The sequence below is a fragment of the Maylandia zebra genome, linkage group LG14, assembly GCF_041146795.1.
Source record: "Maylandia zebra isolate NMK-2024a linkage group LG14, Mzebra_GT3a, whole genome shotgun sequence".
Lineage (NCBI taxonomy): Eukaryota > Metazoa > Chordata > Actinopteri > Cichliformes > Cichlidae > Maylandia > Maylandia zebra.
In genome coordinates, this window is record NC_135180.1 from 28,647,818 (window position 1) to 28,670,491 (window position 22,674).

A 22,674-nucleotide genomic window follows, 5' to 3' on the forward strand; every position below is an offset into this window, starting at 1 on the left:
CTTCACTTCTGTTTTTGTCATCACTGTAGGCCAGCTCCAGAAGCTTCTGACGATGTGACAAACTGATTTTGTGTTTGCGTGCTGGGGTGCGTGGGGGCTTTGCTAAGGGGCAGCTGTGCACAAAGGAGTCAGGGGAGTTAATCAACAGAGATGACAGCATCAAACATCCAGCAAACAGCTGTGTTGCCTCTACACCATGTCATACAAACACTGGCTGACACGCAACAACATCAGTAACAAAAAAATAAAGCTCACAGCCTCGGTTCTCATCACAGACGTTGATGAATTTCATGTCTGCTTCCCTGTTTAACAATATGATTTACACTGTCATTTGTTACGTCTTATTCAAGTTTTTTTTTCTTGCAAAAAACTATCAAGAAAAATAATCTGGAGTCTAGTGCTTGCTCAGATTTGTACTCTAATGCTGCAGTTAAAGTAATTTTCATCACACTAAACAATGAATCACAAATATGCCTTAGGTTTTATTTGAATTTTTTTGCAAATATTAAATTTTGATGGATTTTTAGGGAAGAATCGGTTTCTGAAAAAATGAAAAATCTGTGAAAGAGCAGCAATGAAAATCAGAGAAATGACAAAGAAGAGGATTGTGTGAAAAGAGGCACATCAGCAGGATGAGATTTGAGGCAAAGAATGTGAGGCGCTGTGGCTAAAAACATGTCTTTTTTGCTGTACAAAGCACATATGTGATTAGCAGTAACAGATGAGACCCAGCTTCAGTAATATGTATGAAATGCTCTGTTAATTAGAAATTATATGCTAATTAGAAATTGTATGATAATTATATGGTAATTATTTGGCTGGTATTTATTATTGGTTAATATCTGGTTAGAGAATTCTAGTCTAGTGAAAGCTGTAATATTTAAAGATCTTTTAGAATGAATTTGAACATCAGAATAATATAGCTTTATTTATTTGCTTTGTTCTGATAACTAACTATAAAACACTCATACTTGAGATGAAACATGGAAGTTGTCAATTTGTTCAAATAAGCTACTGTTTGTACTACTGATAGAATACCGTCCTGTTTTCATTCATCAGGCAGAACAGAAAATACAAGCACATTATTTAATAGGAATGCTGCAACCGGCCTCTCAAGTCTCATTTAAAGGGGCACTACAGGAATCTTAACCTGCTACATTATGCTAGAAATGAGGGGCCAATACATAAAGTCATATTTCCTATACAGTATACTGTCACCATATTATTGTGAACCCCCAAAAGGACAAAAGTGATGCCCTAAACTAATGCTGCAAAACCAATCTCCTGGATGACAGATGAAAAACCTCACAAATGTCAAACCCTTGTTTCCTCCGCTTATGTATGCATTTTCATCTTTTCTTTTTCGCAAACTCTTTACAAGCAGTCTTTGATCAACTTGTAATAGATGCATGCTGTGACCAACCAATTATATTGATGGGTCTCAAAAGCTTAGATGAAGTGAAAGCTCTGGAATACAGTGTAGCCACTTCTGAATACTCAGCTTAAAATGCCATGTGCAGTGTGGGCAAGAGCCCTAGAGATGCATCATTTCCTTTCCAGGAAGATCCAGAGAATGTATTGTATATACACAACCATCTGTATAGATACAGCTCATAATCAAGGAAATGGTTTAAACTACTGTTTAAAACAATACCACCCCCCCCCCCACCCCCCCACACACACACACACAAAAACCCAAAGTGATAATAGAGGCAGCCTGGGCTCATCTTTTTAGCAGAAATCTGGGGAAATGCTCTGACAGTCTTCATACATTTTCATGTTTTTTTTCCTCTGTCCACTGGGTAACGCAGTGCAGATGAAGGCATTCATCATAACAGCCTAAATAAAACTCCCCCAAGCTTATTGTGATGGTTTGAGTGGTGGGCCTATAATATGACAAACTAACCACTCAATCATGCTTTCATTCGGAATCCAATTCTTTCAGTTTCTCTCTCAACTTTTCTAACTTTTAAATTACTTTTCATGAGAAAACCATATATCCCCTCTGCCTGCAGGAAAAGAAGAGACGAGTTATACACAACCAACACTCAGAGGCCTGCAGTTAGCAAGCAGCTGTAGTGGGTCATAACTTCAACAACCTTTTATGACCTTGGTCTGGTTTCCCTTTTAAGGAAGGCATCTTTCATTCTAAGCACATGTTTATGTTTAGAATAACTTGCTCTGTTGTCTTTGCTGCAGGACACAGCTCCACTTCTCCCCCGAGCTCAGGCTATAAAGTCACAGACAGACCTCAAGGAAAAAATAAATTCAGTTAGAATATGCTCCCCTCTCTGTGCTACGCTGTATATCCTCTTTCACTTGTGCTCATTCTTAAGAGCCTTCTTTGCAGAATGAAACAGTCTTGCTTTCATCCAACTTGAAAGGATAATCCAGGGTTTTCACAACCTAATACTTCAAAAACACTGGCCTGCCCCAAGTCCTTCCGATAGTGTGCTTGGTGAGAGATGACAAAATGAGATGTGATATGTTTGTTCTCCACAGACCAAACAAACAAGCAATAATCCAACTAGAGATGGACGAAATGGCCTGAAATAAAAGACAGGACCAAAACCGAATGGTGCTTGGTGAAAAGCGTCTTGAATACAAATTCAGGCCACTCTACAAAGAAGCAACAGGGTTTTCACCTCACAACAGATGGATATGGAAACTTTGATGTTACAGATTCTCTATAAAATGCAAAATTCATGACTGGAAAACAATAGCATCCTCCTTGATCAGTGTTTCAGCTATCTTGACTGCTTTGAGGAGACAGATGTTCCACAGCAGTTTATGTCTGAAGCTACAGATTATAGCCAGTTAGCTTTGGTGGGTATACAGGCAGGAAATTAGGAAAAAGGTTAATTAACAACCTAAATAATCTTGACATGGGATTATTACAAGGGGGGACATCGTGTCATTTAGAAATTACCCTCTAACTGTGAAACATGTCAGTTATTACCAAACAATGTAATAACTGACATCTCTGGTTGCTATTTGCATAACCATCAATAGGCTGCACACAATGACTGCTGAGCCTGTTGAAACGCATGCTACCATGCACTGAGCTCTCTCTGTAAATTGGTCTCTAGGTTATGTAGCAATATATATCCTCTTGAAACTGCACTGTATAACTTTTAATTTTTAATAGACAGCATACAACTTATTCATCGTGCAGCAAAGAGGCAGAAAAAAGTGTGCTTTAAAAAAAAGCTGAAATCACAGGGGACTAACGGTAACACAGGGAGTCTTCTTTTTCAGCTGCTCCCTTCAGGCGTTGCCTCAGCGGATCATCATTTTTGAATATTCTCAGCAGTCTCTCTTTGCATCTCCCAACAACATAGGACTTCTCTGGTTAGAAACCTATAGTAGAATTTTTACTTTACAAATTAGAGGCATGGCAGGTTCTCACAGAATTAGGATGATAGATGACCTCTGCAATCATACTAGAGGTCCGCCAATCCTATTTAAGGTGTAAAGACTGATTCTGTCATGATTCGGCTGTGTGCAGGCTGGATGAGGACCCAATCGCAAACTCACAGAGGCAGGAATGAACTCAAAATTCACGGCTTTATTGCTGGAGAGCAGAACCCTACAAATTAAACCGGGAAACTATAACGTAACACACAGAGAAACGCACGGCCATGGATGAAGGGAGAACGCGACACCGAACTGAGGGAGACGCAGACATAAATACACAGAGGGTTAACGAGGGAAGTGGGAACACACGGGGAACACAGGTGACACTGATAATCATAACAAGACACGGCAGGAGTAAACGCAACACTGACGGGAGACTGTCAAAGTAAAACAGGAAGTACACAGAGGTTCAGACAGGAGGAGAGAGAGCACGGGGAGAACACAGACATAACGGGCTGGGGAAAACATGGAATAAAACACAAGGAGAGACGAGGGCTCACAGATACACAGAGGGGCACACAGGGGGTAAGAGTCACAAGGGGAAAACACATAAGGAACAACGTAACAGAGCAACCCAGGAAGCATGGCCTAAATAAGGAACAAAATACAAAAATACATGAAAACTAAGAATACTGGGCCAACATGGCCCAGGACCATGACAGATTCCAATATCATACTCTAACTATGAAGCTTCACAGCTAGTAGGCAAATAAGCACATTTTCCAACAGTGCCAAAATGTTCATTTGAACTAATTAACAAGAAATACATAAACACAAAGAAAATATCGTCAAGATAATTGCAGCTTCTTTCCCCATTAACCACCAATATTTAATCAAAGGACATAAGGGACATCTCCGTTTCTCTCTGCTTCACAGCCACGTGGGATATTTCTTGGCTGAGAGTGGAATTCCATGCTGCAGATAGTGTGAGGGTGATGAGGTACATCGGCTCACATATAAGGCATGTGTGCTATCTTTTCCCCCAGTGATTCCTCGCCACTGATAGGCGCCTCGATGCCGGCCTCATAAAATGCAGTGCAATGCACAGCTCTGCTCTGCAACAGCTGTGATAAGGATAAATATTTAATGTTTTCTAAGACTATGAGTTGTAAACGTGCCTTTTTTTGGCAAAGAGACTACGCGGGAGAGGGGAGGCAAGGAAAATCAAACAAAACTGAATGAAAATGGTAGGGAAAATGGCATCGATAAAAGCAAAAGTTAAGGACAAGACTGTTATATAAAGTTCCTCCACATCGAACATGTGACTTACATTTTCCCTTAAATGCAAAAATAGAAATGAGTGCAGCACTTTTTATCTGATACCCCAGAGGCACATTTTTATCATGTTTTCATCTCATACAAAAGAACACTAAACACCCGAAACTCTAAACACACTGCTGGATATTCACCGACCTAATGTAAAATAAGAACATGTTACACTACTAAAACCATAATTCAGAAGTATCTCTACCACCAGACTCTTTGGGGATAAGCACTTGGAGTGGATAATTGGAGCGATAAGTGTTGTACTTATTCGCTGATTAACTCCCACTGGGACCGTGAAAAGGCTAGCAGTCCAGCATGTTCTCAAGTGTGTCTATTTATGGTCAAGCTGACATCTAAATGAATTTAAAAGGATCTTCAGCAGGAAAGTGGACAACAATTAAGAGTGACAGACTTCATTTGTCATCTATATCAAGTCCGGTCACTACAGCAATCATAAATACACAATACGGACCTTCTGCTTTGAAATACAAGGAGCTAATTAACCTTTGTCACAACCTGTTACATTTGTCTAGTTTTATTATTTGATTTATTATTCTGTAGTTGGAATTCAATCTTGTATGATATCCCAGATTCTTAATTGTTGAGATTAGCGATTATTGGCTCTTTTAAGCAAGTTTTCATCATTGAGAGAAGACACTGAAAAATACCTGCACCACCAATCGAAGCTGTCTGTGTAGTGTTTGTTTGATGAAACAGAAACAGACAACTCTGCAATCATTTGAAATTTGTTATTCATTGTTATTCGTGGTTCTTTGTATAATTCTGTATGTTTTTCAGATTTGTTCCTTACTTTGTTTGTCTGCCTTGCACCCACATTATGCTGACAAATCATCTTGTATTCGTTGCTAGCAGCTGCACCCAGCTCCTTTTGGCCTCTTTTCCCTAAATACTAAACAAGGATGTGTCATTTTGTCCAGCAAGAGTTGCGGTTTTTTGTTACTTGTCCTTGCCAGCACAGATGCCTTTTTAAAATAGTGTTACTGCTATTTTTAATGCTTCCTTGAAGCCTAAACACACCTGGAACCTTTCAGTAATGAATAATTTATCTATCATAATGCCTACAGGATACATTTTCTTCAGCTCCTTCAGTGAAAAGGGCAGCAAGGAAAACAAGTATAGAGGTTTTTTGAAATGCTGATAATAAGTTTGGGTTATTTCGTTCACTAATAATGTTGGAAAGTCCAAAAACTACAAGATGAAGGCACGAGGAGATGAGGACATGCAATTTCTTACTAACCTCTGGCGTCAAAGAACTCCTCATCGGAGCTGTCGACTGATTCTTGTGCAATATTCTGCAGGCACCAATGAGTGGCGCTGTGTTTTCTTGACGAACCTGTGAATCCAAAAAAAAAAAGGGTGAAAATTCTGCTTTTAGAGTCGGTCAACGTAATGCAGTAAATGAAGAAAGACAAGGACAGACAACTCAAACATATTTGTATTTTTTCCTTTTCTTTACGTTGGTTGACACCTCTAAAGATTTGGAGAGAAAAACAAGTGTGAAAGCCCCAGGTGGGAGTGCTTGGCCTTTCAAGTGTCACAGCAGGTGAAAAGACCCAATTGGACTTTCCTTTGAGCACTGTCGCAGCCCACAAGTGTCTCAACAAGACAGCCAGGCAGTGTTTTTCATGACCTTCTGATACAAGAACAGGGACAACAACAAAAAAATTTAAGCCTTTTTCCATTTGTTCACAGTGTTTACTCTCAAGTATCCACACATAAAACCACGGCAAACAGCCAAGAACAGCAAAATGATTTCTTAAAATTCACTGAAGTAGCAGTAGTCTGAAACACAGTGGGTCAAAACTGAGAAAACACAATGTCAACTCCACTGAATGTGCTGGATCTCAAGTGAAGTTCAAAAGACCTGTACCAAAGTTCAGATGATGTTTATTTACTGTTTTTCTCCTTGGGACAGCAATGTGATAAAGCTCAAAGAAAGATTCCTCTGACCTCTGCTGCATTGTGATGATGTACTGGTAATGAACCACATTTCCTTCTTGACTCCTCCTGGTTTAATCTTAAAGCAACATTTTCGCATCTCCTTCAATGTGCAAGAATTCACTGGGCAGTATAACTTTTAGAATAGAACAGAATAGAATAGAACTTTATTAATCCCTTGGGGAGGTCCCTTCAGGGAAATTATGAATTATTTAGGAATTATTGTGAATTATGTCCTTCATTGCAAACCTACACGTGTAAGTTTACACTACAAATTTGTAATTGTTTAAAGCGATGTGTAAAAATACAGCTTATAAGGCAACAGGAAGAGTTTGCACAATATTAATTGAAAGTCAATATTCTGTATGACCACCTTTACTCTTCAACACACTCTGAACTCTCTCTAGCAAGCTTTCCTGTAATTTCTTTAAGTAGTCCTTAGGAGCAGTTCTCGAGGACATTCAACGCTCTTCTTGCCTGCCTTTTGCTCCATTCTCTCTCAAGATAGTCTCACACTGCTTCAATAATATTGTGGTTAGTGCTCTAGGAGGGCCAGTCCATGACTGTCAGTGCTCCACTCTGTGTTTTTCCCCATAGAGGCTTTTACCTCATTAGCACTGCGTTTACCATCATTGACCCGTGGAAAAATAAAGCCATTGATAATCAAATGCTTTCCAAATGGTATTGCATCGTGGATCAAAATTTTACTTTATTTTCTGCGTTCATAATTTCATCAATCTTCGCATCATCCCCAACACCACTGTCAGAAATGCAGCACCAAACCATGACAGGGCCTCCACCGTGTTTTACAGGTGGCTGTGAACACTCACTGTTGTACCTCTCTCTTGATTTCCTTCATAAATATTGATGATTGTTTGAATCAGATATTCCAGAATTGGACTCATCACTATATTGCCATTGATTTTTGCTCCAGTTTTTGTGTAATTTGGCATACCTTAGCTTTTTCTCCCTGTTTCTCTTACTTAAGAACGGCTTCTTCACAGTGACTCTTTCACTGAGACCATTTCTATTGAGGCTTCAGTGAAGAGTCAACTACAGATTGAGATTGCAAGATTGCATGTCTCAGATTGTGTGTCAGGTCGTTGCTGGATTTTCAGTTTTATCTTTCTTTTTTTTGCATGACTTTGTGCATGACTTTCAGATACTGTTACTCAACTGTTTTTTTAAAAGCCTACCACTTCTTCTATCCTCCACTTGTCCAAGTTCTTCAAATTCTTTAAGGACACACTGGCACAGCATGCTGAGATATGCCAGGTTTTCAGGTGTTAGCTAGGGCAAAAATACTATTTATGTCTGTTAAATGATGCTATCTTTGGCAGTTTTCATAGATTCAGCTAACAAAATCAGAGCAAATTATATGTTTTAAGATGGGACCTAGTAACAGTGCTTAAAGGTAACTAAAACTGATTCTTTGTCAAGCTGTCTGTTATGTGTAGACAGAACATTTATGTTTGAATGATTCACAAATCAAGGTTAAGTGGCTTAACAAACAAAAAATATTTTATCTAAAAAAATGGTTAGGTATCTACACTTGACTGAAAACGAGTGAAAACAAATTAATTAATTAAAAAAAATAAAAAACAGCCAACCAGCCAGCCTTTAGCAAGCCTAGAGAGCTATTTTAAGAACACTTTAGGTCTTGCACCTTGAAAGCAAAAAGACTTGTTGCACAGCAGCATATGTGATGAAAATTGCTAAATTATACCACCAATCATAGAAATCATGCAAATCCTAAATATTTAGCAAAGACAGAAAGACTGAATCTGACTACATTTCCATACAACAAGTTCTGCCAATTCAATTGTGCACTGAGGATATTTAATGATATCGATCTACTGTAATGTATCAATCTACTTGCCTGGAACAGGCAAAGAGCAGAGGCATGCTGGCACAGGTGCATGTCTGTTCACACAATAGGTGACGAGAGAGTTTATTTACAATTTATAGCCGATACCAGGGAGGAAGAACCAAATAGTACGATAAAAATGATCTAATCTATTGTAATTCATAGATGTAATGACTAAACATAAGTTTACAGATACCTACTGAAAAGCTAAAATTGTATTAAGTTATAGCATTTGACTGTTCCGGCTCTTTCCATATGTGTAAATCTGCAGAATGCAATGCAATGCTAACACAGCATTAGCTAACTTAATAGTTAGTGACTATAGTATAAGCCTGGCTAGGAAGAACTTATTTTTTCTTGTTGTAATATGAAGCCACACAGGCTCGGATCGTATAGCTTCATATTACGTCACATCTAGGCTGGATCTTTACTCACACTGGACTGCTGTGAGGTAGCTCTATGATTATGGCATAAGGAATAACATGGATAGATGACTCAGTAACCTTGCTTTTCTCCCATAAAGGATGATGACATAAATAATCAACAGGCCTAATAAATAAGGATTAGGGTGAAGTTTGCTCTTCAACCTTTGACTTAGCAGCAACTTTCTCTATCAGCAAATTGTCCTCAAGGGACTATGGGATCCCTGAACCACAACGCAGCCTTTTCCCTTTTCTCTGCAATGGAGAATGATTGAGCAGGCTCAAGCGTGGATTAGTCCAGTCCTTGAGTGAGCATTTATTGTGCATCAACATTCAGACCAGCAGCAGCACCCCTAGCCAAAACTGCATTTTTCCAGCACATTACACAGGAATCCCTTATATACCATCCCTGAGCACTAATTTGTGTCAACAACCGGTCAGGGAGCCCAACGTACACAGAGCAAGGCAATCTAGCCAAAATATAATTCTCTGCTCACAGACAAATAAGCAATTACTGCACCAAACACCAAGATGATTGCTATTTCCAGGAAAACACTTTGAAATTGGAAATATTCCTCCACCCACTTTAACAAAATGGAAACAGGAGCTATAAATACATTTAAAATGCTCAGCAAAGCCTTGACCAGAAGACAGGTAAGTACAGCAGACAAAGCGCACATTATTCTATTATTCTGTAAGTGAGTCAGCAGTACAATGCTATGAAACGACAGACAGCTGGCATGCCTGCTTGTGGTAGCCCACTTGCCTACCCTCTCATTTATATTTTATGTATTGTGTCAGACTGACTTCTGGCAGTGGCACAGACATCAAAACACAGCACGAAATACAAGATGAGATGGAGGACAATCTCTGGTGTATTCATCTTTGCCTGGTACAAGATTTGGAATGCATTTGGTTGTTCATTTGAGCTGTATTAGTTCTAACTATATCAACAGGGTCACACTTAATGGAAGAAATAATAATGAAAACATTATTTTTATTTGTGTGCAAAAAGGATGTATTAGAACGATTTTATCCACCTAATTTAGGTGTTTGGCTTACATCCTGGACAAGAGATTATAGATTTATGCCTAAATGATTATGAGAGCAGAACTACTAATGCTGGCATTCACATTGTAGCCCGTGGTTCTGATTCAAAAAGGGGAAATAATGCACAATCACACAAGCAGTACCTTTGAAAGGTGCTTTTTCTTTCAACAATCCCTGCAACCCCTGCATTCCCTGCCATCTGCAGTTATAAAAGATGATGGGGAAGATTGGTATATTTATCCTTTTCTGCAGTGTTTGATATTTGTCTGTGACGTTCATGTGGTGTCAGGGCAAGTATGGGATGGATGCTCTGGATTTATTTACTGTGTATTCTTATTGTACGTTACTGTATTGTTGATAGGGCTGTTCGATGACGATATATATCGGATGACGATATAAAAACGTCTATCGTTTCATTTTCATTTTCAAAATAAACTGTTGTGGTTAGCAACAACGACGGTAACACCATCGCCTCTCTCTCTCGCTCTCTTTCTCTCTCTCTCTCTCCCCTTTGTTGGCAATAACAGAGGTCAAACGTTTACTATAGGTCTTTACCAGGTTTGCACACACAGTAGCTGGTATTTTGGCCCATTCCTCCATGCAGATCTTGGGGCTGTCGCCGAGCAACACGAACTTTCAACTCCCGCCACAGATTTTCTATGGGGTTGAGGTCTGGAGACTGGCTAGGCCACTCCAGGACTTTCAAATGCTTCTTACGGAGCCACTCCTTTGTTGCCTGGGCGGTGTGTTTTGGATCATTGTCATGTTGGAAGACCCAGCCGCGTTTCATCTTCAAAGTTCTCACTGATGGAAGGAGGTTTTGGCTCAAAATCTCACGATACATGGCCCCATTCATTCTGTCCTTAACACGGATCAGTCGTCCTGTCCCCTTGGCAGAAAAACAGCCCCATAGCATGATGTTTCCACCCCCATGCTTCAAAGTAGGTATGGTGTTCTTGGGATGCAACTCAGTATTCTTCTTCCTCCAAACACGACGAGTTGAGTTTATACCAAAAAGTTCTACTTTGGTTTCATCTGACCACATGACATTCTCCCAATCCTCTGCTGTATCATCCATGTGCTCTCTGGCAAACTTCAGACGGGCCTGGACATGCACTGCCTTCAGCAGCGGAACACGTCTGGCACTGCGGGATTTGATCCCCTGCCGTTGTAGTGTGTTACTGATGGTGACCTTTGTTACTTTGGTCCCAGCTCTCTGCAGGTCATTCACCAGGTCCCCCCGTGTGGTTCTGGGATCTTTGCTCACCGTTCTCATGATCATTTTGACCCCACGGGATGAGATCTTGCGTGGAGCCCCAGATCGAGGGAGATTATCAGTGGTCTTGTATGTCTTCCATTTTCTGATGATTGCTCCCACAGTTGATTTTTTCACACCAAGCTGCTTGCCTATTGTAGATTCACTCTTCCCAGTCTGGTGCAGGTCTACAATACTTTTCCTGGTGTCCTTCGAAAGCTCTTTGGTCTTGGCCATGGCGGAGTTTGGAGTCTGACTGTTTGAGGCTGTGGACAGGTGTCTTTTATACAGATGATGAGTTCAAACAGGTGCCATTCATACAGGTAACGAGTGGGAGACAGAAAAGCTTCTTACAGAAGACGTTACAGGTCTGTGAGAGCCAGAGATTTTCCTTGTTTGAGGTGACCAAATACTTATTTTCCACCCTGATTTACGAATAAATTCTTTACAAATCGTACCATGTGGATTCATGGATTTTTTTTCACATTCTGTCTCTCACAGTTGAAGTGTACCTCTGGTGCAAATTACTGACCTCTGTCATCATTTTAAGTGGGGGAACTTGCACAATCGGTGGCTGACTAAATACTTTTTTGCCCCACTGTAGTATGTATGAATGGTGACATTCAACAATGGTAGAGTATAGCAGTTAATGTTGGGAATAAAGCTGTGATTCTACTGTACATAGTGAGCTTGGAAGACTTGGTCATGTTTGCATTCTACATGAAAGCAGGCAAACACTCTCAAAGGGCAAAACACAAACTTTCAGGCTTGTATGGTTACAAGTCTCTACCTGTATGTAATATCTGAGCCGTCACTCTCCACTGTGCTATCCATTTTACTGTCAGCTGTTTGAAAGAGCCGTGATGTGAAAGCGTACTGATGGGAGGAGGCGTTCCTGCATGCCACAGAGTTGAAAAGGATGGTGGGCAAGGAAAGCACATGCTGAGTGTGAAGAGAAGCCCATGGGGTTCACAGCATCCTAACTACTTTAAAAATAAAAACTCTTACCGGTACTTTCCACATATACCAAGTCAGCTGCTGCCTTAAAAAACAGCCAAGCAGGGCGCTCCATTGTGGGATTTGATTTGTCGAGTGCCCTGCATACACTGTCAGTCACCTTATGAGATCCTCCAAGTGTTTTTAAAGTGCTACTTTTTTATTCAGTGGACCTACAGCTGGCACCGATACCAATCTAATGAATATTCTGTGGATGCTACTACATTCAGTTTACTTTTGGAGCTGCGCATGCACTCTGAATGCATTATTAGGTTTAGGAAATCTAACCAATTGCTTGGGTGGCTGAAACCTCACACCAGAGTGCCTATATCACCACGCAGTGCCTTCCCCACTGGGTAATGGAAATGATTGCTGTAAGTCCCCACAGGGCATTCATCCTACACTATACCCCAACAGATACTGGTGACAGCTTGAAAGAACTACAGACTATGATCAAGCAAACTGCAAACAGTATAAATTTCAGCATCTTGCTGGTTTATGGAAACCAACAGGCTTTAGTAAGCCCTATTAGTAACTGAAAATTAATATTTTGAGTCAGACTGCTGAGACTAATAGTCCTCTTCTATCTACTTTCAATGCATATGTGAATTGCAGTTACCCCAGTATTCACTTAGCTCTAAAATAGAGTCAGTCCCATGTTAAAATGTCCAACAGCAACATGGTTGCAGCCAACCACAAAATACTGTTTAGGTTTCTATCGCTAATTTCCTCTTTTTATCCACACCTGTGTTTATTTATTTATTTAAAAACACACCCATTTGGATTAGGCATAAAGTCACAAAAACCTGTAGCCAGTAGATGTCTGGTAACCATCAACTCGAGTGACTGAACCTGACCTCTCAAACTTGTTATCTAAAAGTAGAACGGTTTGCTGCAGGGTAAGACTGTCCTAGAAGTTTGAGCTCCAGTTTTGAAAAGTGACATTATAATATTTCTATAGTCTCTTACTTAGCACTAATTAGTAGGTACCTATGTCTATGATTTGCACCCATACAGTTAACGAATACAATTTGGTTGCTTAAGCTCTAACTTCTCATTCAAATATGGCAACTCCAAATCCAAAACAAAACAAAATCAACACGGCAGCAGATAAAACCCTAACAGGCTTCACAACGTAGACTCCAGAAATTATTATACATACTCTATGGGATGAGTAGGTACCTGTCCTACAGGTTTAATGGCCTGGGTTCATAATCTTCTTCGCCTTGTAAAACTGCCTTAGATTAACGGACACTTTTTAATCCATCCATTTAGTGCAGCTTGCTTCACAACAACATCTTGTCACCACTTAGCTCTACTAAGTATGCTGTGAAGAGTGTTGTTTTCTGTACCCTTGCCACTCCCAGTGCACACACATTTTTTGTGATGCATTTGCACAGGAACACGACTGTTGATGTAATCGGGTTGTAGTTCCAAGTCCCAGTTGTGTTTAATTATTAACACCACTTAACACTGAAAGCTCTAAAACACAAAAGTGCTGTGTTTTTAAAAACAAATTGGAGGAAAGAAGTATTGGAAGTCATGACAGCATACTGTGTCATTAACTACCCCTCGCCTCTTAATGTTCTTTCGACAGTGATGCTTTACAGGAGAAACGCTTTCGGGAAGATAAAGATTCAGAAAGTCAGCTTAGTGAGAGTGAACTGAACGAATCATAACAAATAAACAGGTCAGACACAGGACTGTCATCCTGGAGTTAAAGTCCATGTCCTATATGAAATCAGAAGTTCTTCTGGACTATTTTGAATATGGTTGACTTAATCACAGTTTATTTACATTTATTAATACATGCATATATACATTTAATACATTTGTACACACATATATATTTATGCACATTTTCTGTTATAGCAATATTTTTGCAGTAAGCCCTCAAGGCAAACTTCTCCCATTTGCCAGTGCTTTTAAATGAAGGCTACTCTCAGGGAACTCCTAACATGTTTGTGTTTATCAATATCTGATCTTGATCTTACAATATTCATTTGCAGTATGTATGTTGAAGCGCCTACAGTGCTTAGTTAAGATTAGAGAAAGACTGTGGTCTGGTTTTAAATTCAGCAGCGGCTGTGGATGCACGGTGCACATTTATTAGGGCCCGAGCACCGAGAGTGCGAAGGCCCTATTGTATCTGCTCCGTTTCTTATTATTATTATTATTATTATTATTATTATTATTAGGGCCCGAGCACTGACAGTGCGAAGGCCCTATTGTAATTGCTCTGTTTATTATTATTAGGGCCCGAGCACTGACAGTGCGAAGGCCCTATTGTAATTGCTCTGTTTATTATTATTATTATTATTATTATTATTATTATTATTAGGGCCCGAGCACTGAGAGTGCGAAGGCCCTATTGTATCTGCTCCGTTTCTTATTAGGGCCCGAGCACCGAGAGTGCGAAGGCCCTATTGTATCTGCTCCGTTTCTTATTAGGGCCCGAGCACTGAGAGTGCGAAGGCCCTATTGTATCTGCTCCGTTTCTTATTATTATTATTATTATTATTATTATTATTATTATTATTCAGGCGAAACAAGGGCCTTTTTGAGGGCCTAAACATGCTCAAAAACTCATGAAATTTTGCACACATGCCAGGTCTGGTGAAAAATTTTGTATTTTAATGGTTTTACATATGAGCACTGGGAAATGGCTCTAGAGCGCCACCTATGCCTTGTTAAATGCAGCCCTACGACCACATCGTTTGAGCTACATGTATGAAATTTGGCACACATGTGTATCATGCCAAGACGAACAAAAAAGTCTGTGGGCCCATTGACGCAAACCCAACAGGAAGTCCGCCATTTGGAAGAGAAGGTGACATTTTGGCTCTAATTTTGCCATTTCCATGCCTCGAACTTTTGCGAACTCCTCCTTGGGGTTTCATTTCATAACCTTCAAATTTGGACAGTGTCAACTACACCCTTGTGCCATGTTAAATTGCGGAGCTTTTGAGTTTTCACAATACTATGAGGCCGTGGCGCCATGGCGAATTTCGATGACTCGCCATGAAAATCTTATTGCCTCTCATTTTGTCATACATTTTCTGACCTTGACCAAAGTCAAGACATATGATAAGGCTCCACCCCTGAACATATTTCAACTGCCATATTTGACCTCAAGGACAGCGCCACCTAGCGGGAACAGGAAATGTCATGTTTTACACTTTGGGGTACAGTATAGTGATGGGTGACATCTGCAGCCTCAAATTTCTCCAGGAAAGCCTTAAGGAGTTGGTCTTGGGTTACAGTGAAAACTGTGAGTTTTTGCAAAAGGGTGTGACCCCAGCAGCATGGCGAACTTTGATGTCACGCCATGAAGAAACAAATTAGTATAACTCAATGAAATCCAGTCTGATCAGTACCAAACTTTACAGGCATGATGTCAGACCCGCCCTGAACAGATTGATGTGCCCATTGTCGGAAAAAAGGACAGCGCCACCTAGTGGCAACAGGAAATGTCATGGCTTTAATTTTGTTGTACTGATTTTCACAGGTTCATCTTGGCCACCTCAAAAGCGGTGAATATCACCATCAGTCCCTCGTGATGCCTCAGTGCAAAAATTGTGAGTTTAAACTGAACGGCGCACCCTGGTGGCAACGCTGTTCAACATGAAAGATGAAGTGGCTTTTGAGGGTCTTGGCAAGTTTATAGAGGCTTGAAATTTGGCACACACCTCCAAATGGATTAAGGCTTTGTTGGCATGTGATCATTTTCATTGAATAGCGCGAAATTGCTCCACAGCGCCCCCTACAAAATTTCAAAACCACAGCCCCTGCTCTGTGTTCTATGTATGATTCTGAAACCTGGTAAGCTTATAGGAGATATCAAGATGTACAAAAAAGTCTCTTGGAGCAATATCCCAAATCCAACAGGAAGTCAGCCATTTTAAAATTAATGTGCAATTTTGGCAACATTTTCCCCTCTTTCCAGGCACCGTTCTTTGACGAACTCCTCAAAGGGATTTCATCAGATTGATGCGATCTCCTGTGTGTGGAATCTAAAGACCTTTGTGATGTTAAATTGCGAAGCTTTTTACGTTCAGTGAAACGGGGTGGTTATGGTGGCACTTAGAGTTTGAATCACTCGCCAAAAAGCAGTAATCTGCTGTCACTCAAAAACACAATGTCCAATCTCTCCCAAACGTCTCAGGTGTGATGAGACTCGAGCTCGGAAGTGTTTGTTATGCCATTTGTACATAATGGTTAGAGCGCCACCTAGTGGAAGAACTAACTAATCACGAATGAATGAGTTGAAATGTTAGCTGGTGGTTAAATGCATGAATTCCATCAATGTGACATCAGATCGGAGGTGCTGGTTTTAGGTGTTGGGCGTGACTCGACGCGCCGGGGGTGCGAGGGCCCTCATAACGCTGCTTGCAGCTTTAATTAGGGCCCGAGCACTGACAGTGCGAAGGCCCTATTGTAATTGCTCTGTTTATTATTATTATTATTATTATTATTAGGGCCCGAGCACTGACAGTGCGAAGGCCCTATTGTAATTGCTCTGTTTATTATTAGGGCCCGAGCACCGAGAGTGCGAAGGCCCTATTGTATCTGCTCCGTTTCTTATTATTATTATTATTATTATTATTATTATTCAGGCGAAACAAGGGCCTTTTTGAGGGCCTAAACATGCTCAAAAACTCATGAAATTTTGCACACATGCCAGGTCTGGTGAAAAATTTTGTATTTTAATGGTTTTACATATGAGCACTGGGAAATGGCTCTAGAGCGCCACCTATGCCTTGTTAAATGCAGCCCTACGACCACATCGTTTGAGCTACATGTATGAAATTTGGCACACATATGTATCATGCCAAGACGAACAAAAAAGTCTGTGGGCCCATAGACGCAAACCCAACAGGAAGTCCGCCATTTGGAAGAGAAGGTGACATTTTGGCTCTAATTTTGCCATTTCCATGCCTCGAACTTTTGCGAACTCCTCCTTGGGGTTTGATTTCATAACCTTCATATTTGGTCAGTGTCAACTACACCCTTGTGCCATGTTAAATTGCGGAGCTTTTGAGTTTTCACAATACTATGAGGCCGTGGCGCCATGGCGAATTTCGATGACTCGCCATGAAAATCTTATTGCCTCTCATTTTGTCATACATTTTCTGACCTTGACCAAAGTGAACACATATGATAAGGCTCCACCCCTGAACATATTTCAACTGCCATATTTGACATGAAGGACAGCGCCACCTAGTGGGAACAGGAAATGTCATGTTTTAGACTTTGGGGTACAGTATAGTGATGGGTGACATCTGCAGCCTCAAATTTCTCCAGGAAAGCCTTAAGGAGTTGGTCTTGGGTTACAGTGAAAGCTGTGACTTTTTGCAAAAGGGTGTGACCCCAGCAGCATGGCGAACTTTGATGTCACGCCATGAAGAAACAAATTAGTATAACTCAATGAAATCCAGTCTGATCAGTACCAGACTTTACAGGCATGATGTCAGACCCGCCCTGAACAGATTGATGTGCCCATTGTCGGAAATACGGACAGCGCCACCTAGTGGCAACAGGAAATGTCATGGCTTTAACTTTGTTGTACTGATTTTCACAGGTTCATCGTGGCCACCTCAAAAGCGGTGAATATCACCATCAGTCCCTCGTGATGCTTCAGTGCAAAAATTGTGACTTTAAACTGAACGGCGCACCCTGGTGGCAACGCGGTTCATCATGAAAGATAAAGTGGCTTTTGAGGGGCTTGGAAAGTTTATAGAGGCTTGAAATTTGGCACACACCTCCAAATGGATGAAGGCATTGTTGTTCTGTAACCATTTTCCTTGAATAGCGCAAAATGGCTCCACAGCGCCCCCTACAATATTTCAAAACATCAGCCCCTGCTCTGTGTTTCATCTATGAGTCTGACACTTGGTAAGCTTGTGTAAGATATCAAGATGTACAAAAAAGTCTCTTGGAGCAATATCCCAAATCCAACAGGAAGTCAGCCATTTTAAAATTAATGTGTAATTTTGATGACATTTTCCCCCCTTTTCAGGCCTCATACTTTGACGAACTCCTCCAAGGGATTTCATCATATTGAAGCATTCTTCAGTGTGTAGAATCTAAAGACCTTTGTGATGTTAAATTGCGAAGCTTTTTCCGTTCAGGGAAACGGGGTGGTCATGGCGGCACGTAGAGTTTCAATCACTCGCAAAAAGCAGTAATCTGCTGTCACTAAAAAACACAATGTCCAATCTCTCCCAAAGGTCGCAGGTGTGATGAGACTCGAGCTTGGAAATGTTTGTTATGCTATTTGTCAATAATGGTTAGAGCGCCACCTAGTGGCATGACTATAATCCTGGTTGAATAAGATGAAATGTTAGCTGGTGATTAAAAGCATGAAATCCATCAATGTGACATCACATCGGACGTGCCGGTTTGAGGTGTTGGCAGTGGCTCGACGTGCCGGGGGTGCGAGGGCCCTCATAACGCTGCTTGCAGCTTTAATTATTATTATTATTATTATTATTATTATTATTATTAGGGCCCGAGCACTGAGAGTGCGAAGGCCCTATTGTATCTGCTCCGTTTCTTATTATTATTATTATTATTATTATTATTATTATTATTCACCCCAAACAAGGGCCTTTTTGAGGGCCTAAACATGCTCAAAAACTCATGAAATTTTGCACACATGCCAGGTCTGGTGAAAAATTTTGTATTTTAATGGTTTTACATATGAGCACTGGGAAATGGCTCTACAGCGCCACCTATGCCTTGTAAAATGCAGCCCTACGACCACATCGTTTGGGCTACATGTATGAAATTTGGCACACATGTGTATCATGCCAAGACGAACAAAAAAGTCAGTGGGCCCATTGACGCAAACCCAACAGGAAGTCCGCCATTTGGAAGAGAAGGTGACATTTTGGCTCTAATTTTGCCATTTCCATGCCTCGAACTTTAACGAACTCCTCCTTGGGATTTGGTCGTATAAGCTTCATATTTGGACAGTGTCAACTACACCCTTGTGCCATGTTAAATTGCGGAGCTTTTGAGTTTTCACAATACTATGAGGCCGTGGCGCCATGGCGAATTTCGATGACTCGCCATGAAAATCTTATTGCCTCTCATTTTGTCATACATTTTCTGACCTTGACCAAAGTGAACACATATGATAAGGCTCCACCCCTGAACATATTTCAACTGCCATATTTGACATGAAGGACAGCGCCACCTAGTGGGAACAGGAAATGTCATGTTTTACACTTTGGGGTACAGTATAGTGATGGGTGACATCTGCAGCCTCAAATTTCTCCAGGAAAGCCTTAAGGAGTTGGTCTTGGGTTACAGTGAAAACTGTGACTTTTCGCAAAAGGGTGTGACCCCAGCAGCATGGCGAACTTTGATGTCACGCCATGAAGAAACAAATTAGTATAACTCCATGAAATCCAGTCTGATCAGTACCAGACTTTACAGGCATGAAGTCAGACCCGCCCTGAACAGATTGATGTGCCCATTGTCGGGAATACGGACAGCGCCACCTAGTGGGAACAGGAAATGTCATGGCTTTAATTTTGTTGTACTGATTTTCACAGGTTCATCGTGGCCACCTCAAAAGCGGTGAATATCACCATCAGTCCCTTGTGATGCTTCAGTGCAAAAATTGTGACTTTAAACTGAACGTCGCACCCTGGTGGCAACGCAGTTCACCATGAAAGATGAAGTGGCTTTTGAGGGGCTTGGAAAATTTAAAAAGTCTTGAAATTTGGCGCACACCTCCAATGTGGTTAAGGCTTTGTTGTTATGTGATCATTTTCATTGAATATCCCAAAATGGCTCCACAGCGCCCCCTACAAAATTTCAAAATCACAGCCCCTGCTCTGTGTTTTATGTATGAGTCTGAAACCTGGTAAGCTTATAGGAGATATCAAGATGTACAAAAAAGTCTCTTGGAGCAATATCCCAAATCCAACAGGAAGTCAGCCATTTTAAAATTAATGTGCAATTTTGGCAACATTTTCCCCTCTTTTCAGGCATCGTTCTTTGACGAACTCCTCCAAGGGATTTCATCATATTGCACTATTCTTCAGTGTGTGGAATCCAAAGACCTTTGTGTTGTTAAATTGCGAAGCTTTTTACGTTCAGGGAAACGGGGTGGTTATGGCGGCACGTAGACTCTCAATCACTCGCCAAAAAGCAGTAATCTGCTGTTACTCAAAAACACAATGTCCAATCTCACCCAAAGGTCGCAGGCATAATGAGACTCGAGTTCGGAAATGTTTGTTATGCCATTTGTACATAATGGTTAGAGTGCCACCTAGTGGAACGACTAGCTAATCATGAATGAATGAGTTGAAATGTTAGCTGGTGGTTAAATGCATGAATTCCATCAATGTGACATCGATCGGACGTGCTGGTTTTAGGTGTTGGGCGTGGCTCGACGCGCCGGGGGTGCGAGGGCCCTCATAACGCTGCTTGCAGCTTTAATTAGGGCCCGAGCACCGAGAGTGCGAAGGCCCTATTGTATCTGCTCCGTTTCTTATTATTATTATTATTAGGGCCCGAGCACTGACAGTGCGAAGGCCCTATTGTAATTGCTCTGTTTATTATTATTATTATTATTATTATTATTATTATTATTATTATTATTATTATTATTTCGGCAAATGAATTGGCCGTTTGAGGGCCTAAACATGCTCGAAAACTCATGAAATTTTGCACACGCGTCAGGTCTGGTGAAAATTTACGTATTTTAATGTTCTCAGACATGGCCTGGGAAAATTAGCTCAGTAGCGCCACCTAGAAAAATGAAAAACGCGAGCCCCCGGTATGGGTATGACCTACATGTTTGAAAGTCGGTACACCTATATAACGTTCAGAGTCGAACAAAAAAGTCTATTATGGCAATGTCCTAAACCCAACAGGAAGTCCGCCATTTTGGATTGAAGGTGACATTTTGGCTCTGATTTTACCATTTCCATGCCTCGAACTTTAACGAACTCCTCCTTGGGGTTTGATTTCATAACCTTCATATTTGGTCAGTGCCAACTACACCCTTATGCCATGTTAAATTGCGGAGCTTTTGAGTTTTCACAATACTATGAGGCCGTGGCGCCACGGCGAATTTCGATGACTCGCCATGAAAATCTTATTGCCTCTCATTTTGTCATACATTTTCTGACCTTGACCAAAGTGAACACATATGATAAGGCTCCACCCCTGAACATATTTCAACTGCCATATTTGACATCAAGGACAGCGCCACCTAGTGGGAACAGGAAATGTCATGTTTTACACTTTGGGGTACAGTATAGTGATGGGTGACATCTGCAGCCTCAAATTTCTCCAGGAAAGCCTTAAGGAGTTGGTCTTGGGTTACAGTGAAAACTGTGAGTTTTCGCGAAAGGGTGTGACCCCAGCAGCATGGCGAACTTTGATGTCACGCCATGAAGAAACAAATTAGTATAACTCAATGAAATCCAGTCTGATCAGTACCAGACTTTACAGGCATGATGTCAGACCCGCCCTGAACAGATTGATGTGCCCATTGTCGGAAATACGGACAGCGCCACCTAGTGGGAACAGGAAATGTCATGGCTTTCATTTTGTTGTACTGATTTTCACAGGTTCATCGTGGCCACCTGAAAAGCGGTGAATATCACCATCAGTCCCTCGTGATGCTTCAGTGCAAAAATTGTGACTTTAAACTGAACGGCGCACCCTGGTGGCAACGCTGTTCACCATGAAAGATGAAGTGGCTTTTGAGGGTCTTGGCAAGTGTATAGAGGCTTGAAATTTGGCACACACCTCCAATGTGATGAAGACTTTGTTGTCATGTGATAATTTTCATTGAATATCCCAAAATGGCTCCACAGCGCCCCCTACAATATTTCAAAACATCAGCCCCTGCTCTGTGTTTCATCTATGAGTCTGACACTTGGTAAGCTTGTGTAAGATATCAAGATGTACAAAAAAGTCTCTTGGAGCAATATCCAAAATCCAACAGGAAGTCAGCCATTTTAAAATTAATGTGCAATTTTGGCGACATTTTCCCCTCTTTTCAGGCTTCATATTTTGACGAACTCCTCCAAGGGATTTCATCATATTGAACCATTCTCCAGTGTGTGGAATCTAAAGACCTTTGTGATGTTAAATTGCGAAGCTTTTTACGTCCAGGGAAACGGGGTGGTTATGGCGGCACTTAGAGTTTGAATCACTCGCCAAAAAGCAGTAATCTGCTGTCACTCAAAAACACAATATCCAATCTCTCCCAAAGGTCGCAGGCGTGATGAGACTCGAGCTCGGAAATGTTTGTTATGCCATTTGTACATAATGGTTAGAGCGCCACCTAGTGGAACGACTAACTAATCATGAATGAATGAGTTGAAATGTTAGCTGGTGGTTAAATGCATGAATTCCATCAATGTGACATCAGATCGGAGGTGCTGGTTTTAGGTGTTGGGCTTGGCTCGACG

The 22,674-nt window shown here is 41.0% G+C and overlaps 1 protein-coding gene across 3 annotated transcripts in view; it reads right to left on the bottom strand.

Annotated features, from left to right (window-relative positions):
• pitpnm3 (PITPNM family member 3) overlaps positions 1 to 22,674 on the bottom strand; it is a 162,033-nt gene that overhangs the window by 78,936 nt on the left and 60,423 nt on the right. For all 3 annotated transcript variants that reach the window (XM_023152912.3, XM_004558176.5, XM_023152911.3), the window contains exon 2: positions 5,942 to 6,037. In XM_023152912.3, coding sequence (XP_023008680.1) covers positions 5,942 to 6,037 — 96 coding nt within the window. The remainder of the gene's footprint in view (positions 1 to 5,941; positions 6,038 to 22,674) is intronic.